At 41.0% G+C, this 12871-nt stretch overlaps 1 protein-coding gene across 1 annotated transcript; it reads left to right on the forward strand.

The window, feature by feature from the left end:
- The first annotated feature begins 263 nt into the window (after nt 1-263).
- gata2b (GATA binding protein 2b) lies at nt 264-11939 on the forward strand. Its single transcript, XM_049583893.1, has 6 exons — nt 264-421; nt 633-1065; nt 1662-2237; nt 3991-4136; nt 7058-7183; nt 9405-11939. The coding sequence occupies exons 2-6, from the start codon at nt 837-839 to the stop codon at nt 9681-9683; spliced, it is 1356 nt and encodes a 451-aa protein (XP_049439850.1). The 5' UTR covers nt 264-421; nt 633-836; the 3' UTR covers nt 9684-11939.
- The last annotated feature ends 932 nt before the right edge of the window (nt 11940-12871 follow it).

Raw genomic sequence — 12871 nt, forward strand, 5'->3', positions numbered from 1 at the left:
TCAAGGTGTAAATATGATGTAATTTTGTCAAAATAAAAGTCATATTATGGGGGAATATAACATCAATTCCAAAAAGTACAACAAAGTCAAACTACAGGCCTGTCTCTCCACATAGAAGCATCTCAGAGATTGTTTGGTGTGGAGGGAACCGCCTCTGAGGTTTTGCAGAGGTGCTGTGCAATTGGCTGAGTCCAAGCTTTAATGGAGGCTCCGCCCCTGCTTGACAAGCCTGGCCCCGCGCTGTCAGCCACAGTCATACGTGTTGCTTTAAGTCCCAGTGGACGGAGTTCACTCTGACAAACACCAGCCGAGAAGTGGAGAAGTGGAGAGGACCTGCAGCAGCAGCTAAAAACAGAAGGGGACAGTTTTCCAAAGAGGCTCGAGCTGATCGAAGTGTGTGGATAAAATAAGACTGAGAAAGGTACGGCGTGTTTGTCCTGCTGGGTGAAGCATCCGAGTGGGTGTTGTTGAGGCGTTGTGGATGAGTAGTGAGGAGAGTGATGTGGTAGTAAATATGGTGGCTGGGATGTTTGTTTAATCTGAAGTTGCACCACATGAGCTCTGCGTCTAGAGCACTGATGCTTACATCAACACCCTTTAAAATATTAACATCTGATGTTTGCTTGTTGCAGGTTTCCAGTGTCAAACTCGACTCCATGTCCGGGAGAGGAGAGGAATTAAAGTCAGAGGAAACACAAGAACAAAACACTAGTATTCTATTGTAAATGGACACAGTGAAGATCTCGTAAAGGGACACATAATTCAGACCATCTTGTGTCCTCTCCCTGGATATTTGTTCACTCTGCGTAAAGCGCGCGTACAGAGAAGCCACAGAAATGGATGTGGCGGCGGATCAGCCCCGCTGGATGCACCACCACCCCGTGCTGAACGGACAACACCCAGACTCTCACCACCACCACGGCCTGGGGCACAACTACATGGAGCCCACGGCGCAGCTGCTGCCTCCGGATGAGGTGGATGTTTTCTTTAATCACCTGGACTCACAGGGAAACCCGTATTACCACAACCCTGCCAGGGCCAGGGTGTCCTACAGCCAAACGCACGGTAAGATGGAGCTGTGACACAACGGTGCAACTTAGGGAAGGAACTCGTAGCTGGTTATAGCATGAAAAATATCAGCTGTAAAGTAAAAGTGGATATTTTTCTGTAAATAATCGCCTGTGTAGTTTAGTTTTAATGATAGTTAGCAAGTCATTTTATCTCAGAGTGTGACAGTTTTCTGCTGATTGAAACATAGATTAAAATGTGATTAAAATGTTTTCTGGCCTTGTGCATAACTACATTTCCTGCTCGTGAGTCTAATAAAATGAATTTAAATACAGTTTTGTGATTTAAAAATGTTATAGAATCACACAAGAAAAAAAGCATGCAATTAGGCTACATTAATGTTTTCAATGCATATTTTAGTTTAGTAAATATTTGTTTAATTGTGGTCTATTTTTGTGGATTTGTGTGATATTTTTATACCTTATTTGCAAGTTTAAATCAGGCAGTGTCCCAGTGAATCAACAAGTCTCGGTTATTTTTGCATCCACACTTCCACGCGACGTAAAAACACCCCACAGTTTCTGTAAATGCTGAATCAGCCTGTCATCACCTGTATCTATAATAAATAGTCTGCTCTTTGTGTCGTCTCTCAGCTCGCCTGACGGGGACTCTCATCCACAGCCCGGGGATCTCATGGCTGGACGGAGGCAAAGCAGCCCTGTCTGCGCACCACCACCACAACGCCTGGGCCGTCAGCCCCTTCAGCAAGCCCAGCCTGCACCACCCGGGCTCCGCGTCCCCCGGCGGCCTCTCCGCGGTCTACCCTTGCAGCAGCAACTCAAACACGGTCTCCGCGTCCTCGTTAACGCCGCCGTCCCACTCCAGCCCGCATCTGTACACTTTCCCTCCCACGCCGCCAAAGGACGTATCACCGGACCCTGGGGCCGCATCTCCCTCCGCCACCAGAATGGACGAGAAGGAATCTATCAAATACCAAGTGTCGTCGTTATCGGAGGGGATGAAGATGGAGGGCTCCAGTCCGCTGAGGAGCAGCCTGGCCTCCATGAGCACTCAGACCACCTCCACCCACCACCCCATACCGACGTATCCCACCTACTCTCTCCCAGCGGCGCACGAGTACGGCAGCAGTCTATTTCACCCCGGCAGCCTGCTGGGAGCATCATCCGGCTTCACCTCCAGGAACAAAGGCAAAACACGGTCCTGCACCGGTGAGTCCACCAAAAACACACCTCACACTCGTCCCCAAATATAAAAGAAATTAAATCTGAAAATATTCAGACAGGATTTGGACTAAGAGGCTGGTAGAGGATGTTATCTAGTGTCCTATAGCGAGTCAGTGGAAATTAAACCAAACTAAAACTAAAGGAGACAATAGAAGTGCTCAATGCATTTTAAAAATATCCTGCAGCACTATATATAATATCTGTATATATGTGATGTAAATATGAGTTTATTAACCCTATAATGTAGCTTTGTATTGTTTTGTTTTTGTGCCAAATTCACAATTCATACTACTCTGTAAATACTCATTTAAGAGGATTATTTCACAATCTACACACACAAATAAACTAATTTAAACTGGCTTTTAATTAAAATAAAAATGGTTTATGAATCTTAGCAAACAAAGCAGATCTATGGTTATTATCTCACAACTCTTAATGAGCCTAAAATAATCTATAAAGTTTTTTTTTGAGTATTAAAAGGGACATGTATTAAATTAAAAAAAAAAAAACATCCCGTGAAAGCCATTTAATATATTCCAAATGTAACCAGATTATTATTATGATTCTATTTATCCTGTGTGACCGTAAACGCAACATCAACGTGCAGACTGTGATTTGAGCATCATCACCGCCTTTATCATTTTTGGAAATTGTGTTATAATAATAATAAAATAATGGTATTTTCCCCCCATTACATGTTTGCAGAGGCCTAAGCCAGCACTCGACAGTCCTCCGACACAGAGCGACTTTGATAATCCTCTTTTGTTAACCGTGACTCTGTAATTACGCCTGAGCTGGCTGCAGCAGCACACTGAACTGGAACCAGCCCAGAGGTGTGAAAGGAAGATCCGCGGGCGCACGGAGCCAAAAACCTCAGTATTTAGGCTAGGAGTATCTTCTCTGTTACATAAGACAGTAATACATTGTCCTGATTGTTACTTGATTACAGAGCAGGAGACTCCCAGCTTCAGCCTGACTGTGCTTAACCAGTTTGTTATCAGGGAGACAGAGCAGGGTGACCTAAACTCAGAGTGACTTGTTTTTATTAAACAAGAGCTAACTGGCTGCAAAATGTAGTTTTATGACTTTACTATAATTTTAGGTTATATGACGAGATGATTGGTGTTATAAAGTTAAACATATTTTCTTTTTAATGTTTTTTTCTGCCTCATGAGGAAGGGTAAAAGGTATCCAACTCACATCTGCTCATTTATTTTGGAAAGTAAAATTAAATGGCTCTGGTTTTTTATAATAAAATATATATTCTCCTCCATCAGGCGGTTTAACAGGACATATATTTTATAGGAGTGAAGCATTAGTGCTGAACTGATGTTTGAGAGCAACTGATTATACATCTTCAGCTGTTATCTGTTGTGTGCTTCTGTTAATGCTCAATATATTCCAGTATACTACACAAAGACACTGTTTCTTTGTCTTTACCCTCACAAAGAGTCAGAGGGTAATAAAAGTTAAATACAACATGTATTTTAGTTTATAATTGAAGGTGCTGCATGTGGAAATGCATTGCTTATACTGTGTCCACACATATGCACATAATTAATTTAGAAAAGTGCCAGTAAATGTAAAATGAATTCCTGTTAGAAAAGGTAAATCTTTACAATTTGGTCACACAATCATCATCATAATAATAAAATCTAGATCAAAAGGCAGAGTGGATTTGTATTCCAGGCAGGTATCAGATTTGATATCTCCAACATCTCTGTGTGTTCTTCTTCAGAGGGCCGTGAGTGTGTAAACTGTGGAGCCACCTCAACGCCCCTGTGGAGACGTGACAGCACCGGACACTACCTGTGCAATGCCTGCGGGCTGTACCACAAGATGAATGGCCAGAACAGACCGCTCATCAAACCCAAACGCAGGCTGGTGAGTCCCATCAGTGGGGGCAGTGAATGAGCGCGTGTGTGTGTGTTTCTGTGAATGTGTGTGTGTGGTTGTGGCAGTAAATAAAAAGAGTGTGAGGTGGAGGGAGAGGGGGTGAGGTACAATTCCAGGAAAGTTATATTTTCCCAATCAGTTTCCAGGAATTGTGTTTGTCGCTCACCTCCTGCTCCTTCATGCTCGGGCTGTGAGCAGAGTGGGACTATCTGTGTTGTTTCTCTTATCATTATTACTGCGACTTCTGATACTGTCATTGATAGCAGGGCCAGCACCCCATCCCTCAGAACAACACAGGGCCTCGCTGACACTTTATGGCTCATAATGCTGCTGTGGATTGCTTTTTTTAATTTGTGGAGCAAGTCAAAGAATTTATTTTGACTTGTGAGCAGCTGACTGTCAGTGTCCAGTGAAAACCATGTGTATGCATGATGATGATGTTTTAATTTTTTAAATAAACCAAAAAATAAAGTGTTCATTTTTTGGTTGAGAAAATGTAAGACATTAAAAAGCCACTGGATTATGTAAAGTTATATTGTCACAAACCTTCACCTCATGAAAAGTTGACTTTTTTTTATTTTTTTTTTTTAAAAAAGGGCAGTGAGAGTCTGTCTCTGCAGGGGACAGAGCAGTCTGGGAGTTATTTCCCATCATGAACTGCTTCAAACTTCAATGTTTCTGGGAGTCAGATACCACATGTCACACTCATGACACACTTTAAAACTGTTTAAACACATAAACCATTGATTGCAAATGTTCTACCTGGCTGGGGGAGTCACAACCTTAATGAAATATAATTTGAATTAAATACTAGAAGCATCAAGCATACTATAAACTATTTAAAAATATATATGGCCAAACAGTTGGACGTTTTTTGGGACTTTTACTAAAATAATGATTGACACAAAATAATTACTCCTCCTATTTTATCATTTTCTGAACAATTTCAAAATAAAGCAATAGTCTATATTTGCAGCATCAGTGTATTCATGCAACCATGTGCACCAGTTGTGTTTGAAATGAGGACATTATTTGCAGAGCCAACTGCTCATTAAATCAGTGGTATTCTATTAACAGTGTGTACGGCACTGGGCCATGATGAGACTTGTGAAAATGGTTTGAAATAGATTTATTGAAGGAATCCTGGACGAATGAGCTTGCAAAAAGCGAGACAATAGAGACAAAAGCAGCATTTAATCTAATATGATTACGTACAAGAAAAAAGTGCGCATCTACACGGTAATTAAGGGAAAAAGGTCAATCGACAAAAGGCTGCCGGTGAGAAAATATTATTCCAATTGGCAAAAGGCATACTTAAGCGAATTTTGGGATTATAATTTAAAGTCAATCATTCAGAACAATAACAGATTTGTACTGACCTGGTCAGTGTGTTTGTTGACGCATGCGGGCTGATGTGAGTCTGCACCGCTGCGACAAACAGCTCTCATCCATCGCTACTGACCTGCAGGACTCTGTGCGCACACAGCTGTCTGTTCCACACAAAATATATGAGCGTTTCATTTCAGCGTCTGTTGGCCATAATAGCATATAATACAGCCATATATCAGGCCTGGTTTCCGTAGCTCGCAGTGCTCTACAGCGCCTTGTGTTCAGTGGCAGCAGCCTTCCAGTTGTTTCCTATCCGGATATCTGACCGGTCCAGATAAAGCAGCGGAGCCAGCGCCTGTTTCCTCCTGCGGCCTCCTAACTATAGGCTCAGACCTCAGCTCACAGTGGTCAAGCTCTGCGTCCACCTCCACCTCAGCCACACAGAATGCGCAACACAGCGAACATTTAGAAAGAAAGAAAGGGTTGGGAAAGTTATGGAGGCTGATGTTTGACGCAGCAGGGCAGGGCACTTGGTTTTCAGAGTGTTCATGGGGGAAATAACTTCGGGGTGATGATTATATAAATAGAATAACTAAGTTATTTCATGGTTTGTTGGATAATACATTGATAAAAACGTTTTAACTGAGGGTGCAGATTAATGTATTCATTTCCTGGAAATTAGACCTAGCATGATATAATCTTTATAAACTAGTACTGAGCTTTGTGCATGTGAACTGAATATTTGTATTTAAGATTCCACACGTGATTTATTGTACAGACATTTTCATTTAAAATCTGCTGTTAAAATATTGTGGTAACTTTAGTTGATTAATCGATTTGTCACTGGAGAGAAGATTAATTAACAATTGTAATGATAAATCATTAAGTCATTTTTTTTAAAAGCAAAAGTTAAAAGTATTTACTGGTTACAGCCTCTCAAAATGAATATGTTTTGTTTTCCTTACTAATTTATAATAGTAAACTGAATATCTTTGGGTTTTGGACTATTAATCCAACAAAACCAGACATTTTAAATCGTCACTGTGGCCTCCAGGAATCTGTGATTTGCATTTTTGCTATATATAATTCATATATAATTAATATATGAAGTAATATATATCTGATTATTGTTAGTTGTAGCCCCAATACAGTGATACCCATCTTACGGCCTGCAAAAGGGTGCCAGGTGGCCCTTTTTCTAATTCACATTAATATATATACATATATTGTATACTTTGAATGTAAATAAGGTCCTAGACTGTAAATAAGAGGCATCAAAATAGAGTTTATTTATCAAAACAGAGCCAGGCCCTTGAATCCTAGAAATGCCTCTGTGTAAACCTGACCTGTGCGGGGCTGCTGCGTCTGGCCCCTAGCCTCCTGTCATTTTGCAAAAGTGGCCCCGGAGCAAAGCAAGTAGAGTATCCCTGCCTTAATATCATTAAACAGTAAAAGTTAATAGATTAGAAAGTAAAACAAATCTCATACAGACAGAAACAGACTGTTATATGTGTTCTCAAACTGCCCCGTGCTGTGTCTGTGCTGCCGAGCTCTAATCAAAGCTTAACATCTCTCCACAGTCTGCTGCCAGACGAGCAGGCACCTGTTGTGCTAACTGTCAGACGACCCTCACCACACTCTGGCGGCGCAACGCAAATGGAGACCCCGTGTGCAATGCCTGCGGCCTCTACTATAAACTGCATAACGTAAGTCTTTGACTGCTAAACGCCAAGTTGGGCCCGGCAGGGTCAAGTAGACGGGAAGTAGGCAGGCAGGTCACTCTGATTGTTGGGGGATAAGACAGAGTGAGAGTGAGGGCCGTTCTACTCTCAGACACTGTTGGACTGGTCGGTGTTTTCTTTCTTTGTGCTTTATTGTTTCCATGGTAGGCGTAATCCCCTTGAGAGTCACAATGGTGGGACTGTTGTTGAGTGGGACCGCCACAAGGCTCCATATGAATAGCATTAAGACCGGAGGCATCAACATAGATAACAAGGACTGGGGATGGATATTTTAAAGGATGAATCTGATCATATTTTATGTACTTTTTTATTGTCAACAAATCCCATAAATCACACAAACAATTATTGTCTGTGTGGCGAAAGCCAGATAAAGCTTATGTCTTTGTACCATAGACTGCCACTGTTGTCCAAAAAACTATTGAAAAACCTTAAGGAGCCACACAATGCTACTTACACTGTTCTGATGTCAGATATACTACAGCTCCAGTTGTGTATTAATCCACAGCTGAAAACAGTCCCCAGCAAGTGCACTATTTACTCTTCTTTATGTAAAGTTGGCTATAAACTACAGTGCCCAGCTGTTTTAGGGACTTATTTAGCCTTTTAAAAATTTGAAAATATACCCTAATAACCAATTTTTATTCATTTACATTCTTAGTAGGAACCAAGGGGTTTGGGGCTAAGTGCCACAGACAGGATGGGAAAGTAGAAAAGTACTCAGGGATGGTCTAATGCATTGTTGGTTCTGAGCTGCGGTCGAATACTCAAAGAAATTACATACTATATGTTTTTCTAAACACTTTCCCTTGACCTCGAAGAGTCAAATGGTCAAGGAAAGGTGTGAAGAATTTATGAGGACTGAAAAAAAGACAACCAGTCTCACTTACATACGTAATTATGCATTAGCGGATGTTGTTGATGTGAGTCTGGTTCTGTGAAACTACAATGTTCTGAAGATGGAATACTGAAAGCACATCGTAGATACTTTGCATGTTGTTTCATGCAGGCTTTATTAATGTGGAAAACCTGGTGAAACATATGACGTCATGGTTGGAATCAAAATAAAGAAGGAATATAGGCGACCAGTGACAGAAGCAAAACAACATGGCTGTCATATCGAGAACTGTTACTGACGCCCACCCCTCTGTCCACCCATAGTTATCAACATAAATCCATTTTAGTATGATTCTATGAAAAGATTAAATGTTTGTGAGATAGGTCCGACTGTTCACGCTGGTTTTCATGAACAGTCAGATGGTGCAGCGCTTTAAATTTCCTTTCCTTTCATAAAGGATGGTCCAATGTACCCTAAGGTAGGGGAGATAACAAAGGCATTGAAACCCCCTTCCTTAGCATTTAGAGAATTCAACTAGCGCTTACCATGGCTGCTGCTTTCGACTGAAATACATGTAACACAGATGCAGCGCGACATGTTTGCTGCAACAGGCCCACAGTCCAGCCATCCATTATAATCAACTGAAGCGGTTACACTGACTATGGAAACTGCACATGCTCGCGTGGGCCTTTTGTGGCTCCTATCTAATTTTACGTGGCTGTTTTAATTCTCCATGGCCCTCGAGCATGTAAAAACTACACAGAATCAATCCTTTTAAAGATGGATAAAATGAATACCTCAGTGAAATGTGAAGAAATGTGAAGCAGCAGAGCAACTTGTGTGTGTTTTTACGTTTCACATTAAAATATATCAATCAAATCAATGCATCCCGTTGTTAAAACACTCCAGTTAATTGATTCAGTACAAGTTTAAATAGTGGATGCTTCCAAACCCTGCAAAAACAACTGCATTATTACTTGTCAAAAGACTCAATATGCACACAGTGAAGATGGCAGCAACCACATGCTAAAGAAACAGAGCCTGTGTAGCTGGTAAGAAAGCTACGAAATGCGTCAGGTGGCGTCACTTCGGGTCGCGCTCATGCCTCATGTAATTCAGCCGTTATATACGTTAGATAGGAACCTTCCCAAGAAAAAAAAGACTGTTCGACCGCAGCTTTGGTCTTCTCATGGGATTGGACAACAACAAAAATATAGAATATTGTTATCCTTTAAAGACATAGCAAACTTAAACTATTTGTTGACACAATATTCCTAATTTCTGGGTTTGAACTTTCCCTCCAAAGTTTCACCAGATCCCTCACCTCCTCACTTCTCCCTCTCCACACAGGTGAATCGGCCTCTGACCATGAAGAAGGAGGGAATACAGACACGCAACCGAAAAATGTCCAACAAATCAAAAAAGACCAAGCGGGGCTGCGACAGCTATGAGGAATTTACCAAAAGCCTGCACGACAAGAGCTCCCCCTTCAGCTCTCTGGCCGGACACATGTCCATGGGCCACCTGCCACCTTTCAGCCACTCTGGACACATGCTTCCCACGCCCACCCCGATACATCCCTCCTTTGGGCACCCGCACCACTCTAACATGGTGACGGCCATGGGCTGAAAGGGAGATGGGTTAACGTGTAAGAACACTGGGGGAACCTGAGATGGTTGTGTGAGGGTCTCACTAGAGGACAGTGTGTACAATGTTACAGACATGCAGTTTGTGTGTCTTCATCTTGATTGTCTCTTGATTGATTGATTATGCCAATGGTATGTTGGAGAACAGATGTATCATGGGAGGAAACAACCTTTTTACTCCTTATCTATAGGTACCTATTTTGATTGTGGAAGACAGAGAGCGATATTCTGCTTCCTGTCATCCAGGCACCCACATGTAAACACAAAAATGTCATTGCACCTCATAGTTTTGTCGCCACTGACAGCCTGACTGACTGCAGTGTGGCTCAGTATGTGCCGAACAGGTTTATAGTAACTGTGAATATTGTAAATGTGTGAGACCGATGGGGACGTCCCCGGCAAGGGAAATCACCTTCGCAACATTAAATGAAAATATGCTGGATTTTTTTTTTTTTTTGCTTATGGACAATTTTAAAGGAATTTTCACAAAAGAAAGAAAGCAAACAAAAAAGGTTTATGAATCATAATTTGACACTGTTTATTATAATTATTGTTATTATAATTATTATTGTTATTCAGATAATTTATTTTCACTGCCTTTTGTTTTCTTTTACTATATCACCTGAATCGTAATATGGATACTGTTATCCCACTTATGAATATATTTTTAGCTGAAGCGCTTTCTTTGAGCTGGTCAACATTTATACTCGTAAGAAATAAAGAGATCAAGTTCAATATCCAATCTGCTCCTTCTATTTAATATCCAGTATTCAGTATTTAAGTCTTAAACATGACAACAGACACAGACATTCATTTGGCTAATTGTGGCATCCTGAACTGCTGAACATATACAGTTACAAACCTCTTTCTTCATGAATGCACACTTATTATTAATACAATTAAATGCTACAATTTCAATAACACCTATTTGTTTCTTTGTTCCATTTCAAAGGCCTTTACATACTGGAATGTGACGAATAAACGACTCGTGAATGCCTAATGCTCAAATATTTTGCACCAAAACTATCCACACTGGCAGTGATGCCAATTTGCAACAGTGACAACAGGTCTGCTTTATCGAGACGTGCTCACGTGACGTCGGCTCTGCACAATGTGATTCGCTGATACTTTTATTTGGTGCCAAAGCTCAGAAAAATGGACCTGTTCCAAAATAAAATGATGGCACTTTTTCCTTGCATAACATTTGTGTTCTGTGTGGAAAAAAAACACCAGTTCGAAAAAATATACTGATATGTGAATTAATCACGTGAAAAAAAACGGCCCTGGTGTGCAAGGCCTTAATATGTTTTAGGTTTATCGTCTGTGCATCAAATGCTCGGATACTTTTACAGAAATACACTTATGCGCTTTCTTACAAGATGAGAGGATTAATACCACTTTCATTTTTGTACGGGAAATATGAAGCTACAGCCAGCAGCCTGTTAGCTTAGCTTAGCATAAAGACTGGAAACAGAGGGAAACAGCTAGCCTGTCTCTGTGCAAAGGCGACAAAATCCACCAGCCATCATTTATAACTTTCTTCCACTGATTTCCTGGAGTCCCGGAAGTTACTGTGCCAAGCCAAGAAATAATCAGATTCATAAACTGCTGTAAAACCACAGGGCATCGTGTTAAGTCTTTGAAAAAGATGAGCTTCGGAGGTGTAGATAGGCGGATTTATCTTTGGAAAGCTCCTTGTTAGCTTTGTCCAGTCGTTATGCTAGGATAAACTAACCACCTGCTGGCTGTTGCTTCATATTTACTGTACGAAAATATGCATTTCCTGTGATAGTGAAGGCATGATTGGCCTTTGATTGGCCAGTACTTATTGCTCTGGTTGGTTGGTCAGGTTGAGGCAAGAGGAGTGAGATTGGTGAGGGTTTGAATAAGAATGTCAGGGTAAACTAAGCTGAGGCAGAGTAAGGTAGAGGGTAACACCTACGCCATCCTAGGAATATACGCTTACCGTCGACATTATGTGATGACCCCTAATCAGCCTTATGATTCAGTGCCATGTAAAATGCTTTATTTTCTGTTCTCTCAGCTCACATGTGACTGTGTATGTTTGCTAAAGAAAGTGCTCTTTGCTTTGTCTTGTACACATTGTGCACATTGCCGTTTTTTTATAATCGCCATGGTGTGGGAATTTATGATGACACATAAGGGTTTTGATCTGCCCATAGGAAGAATGAACATGTAAAAGTCTGTCTATTCTTGATTAAAAGCTGTTTTCACTGTCTACCTTTTTCTCTTTAGAACATGACATTACATCTCTCCAACTCTCTTTTTCCGACTTTTATCTTGTTTCGTCTCTCTCGTATATACGTCTCACTTACTGGAGTCGCAATCATGTGAGATGATTAACACATGCAGTTTGTCAGTGAGTTTCCTGGGCTGCTAAATCAGTGCTACAAATGCTGCGCTGGTTAAAACAGAAACACTCTATCAGAATTAATATTTCTCAATAGTTTTTGGGTTATAGGTCTGGGTTTGGATAGGACAGCGCCTGGGTCTGGACCCAGGAGATGGAGACACATTTTGGTCATTTTGCTTACAAAAGGGATGGCGTCCCCTGTCAAACTGCTTGCTGACTATAGACACAAGAGTGGTACCAATCTTTTCATCTAAATCTCAGCAACAAAGTATGAAAGCATATCTCCCAAAAATTTCAGACTATCCCTTCAACAATTTTTGGCATATAATGTCACCATGTGAAGAACATCTTGCAGCTTAAAGAGGGGGAAACACCATCTACAGTACAACTTTCTATTAGCCTCTATATCTGGACTTTTTTCCAACACTTCTACGATCCTGCCAGAGTCAGAGAGTCCATGCTTACTATCTACTACCTGTCCTACAAAGCTGAAAACCTGGTGGCCACTGCATACTGTTGATAATAAAGAAGCCATATGAACCAAGCAGTGAAGACTGAGAAATCTTATTTCCCTTTCGGAGCAACTCTACAACCTTAACTTTATTAAGACAGAAAAATACCACAACATTTTCCCATTAACAAAAGCTGCCTCAGTTTTTTTTTTTATCACACTATAAAAGGATCATGTTTATTGACTGGGACCATCTGTAACTCTCAAACAATCTTGCCTGCATAATAAATCATTCCTATCCTCTCCTTTGAGGACAATCGTCCCCTTGTTGACATGCAGAACCACT

The sequence above is a fragment of the Epinephelus fuscoguttatus genome, linkage group LG1 (assembly GCF_011397635.1).
Source record: "Epinephelus fuscoguttatus linkage group LG1, E.fuscoguttatus.final_Chr_v1".
Classification (NCBI taxonomy): domain Eukaryota; kingdom Metazoa; phylum Chordata; class Actinopteri; order Perciformes; family Serranidae; genus Epinephelus; species Epinephelus fuscoguttatus.

Bases quoted from the DNA above. Each gene is read 5' to 3' on its own strand.
- gata2b (XM_049583893.1), top strand. From the start codon at position 837: ATGGATGTGGCGGCGGATCAGCCCCGCTGGATGCACCACCACCCCGTG. The intron at 2,238-3,990 runs GTGAGTCCACCA...GTTCTTCTTCAG, and splicing joins CAAAACACGGTCCTGCACCG to AGGGCCGTGAGTGTGTAAAC. The intron at 4,137-7,057 runs GTGAGTCCCATC...ATCTCTCCACAG, and splicing joins TCAAACCCAAACGCAGGCTG to TCTGCTGCCAGACGAGCAGG.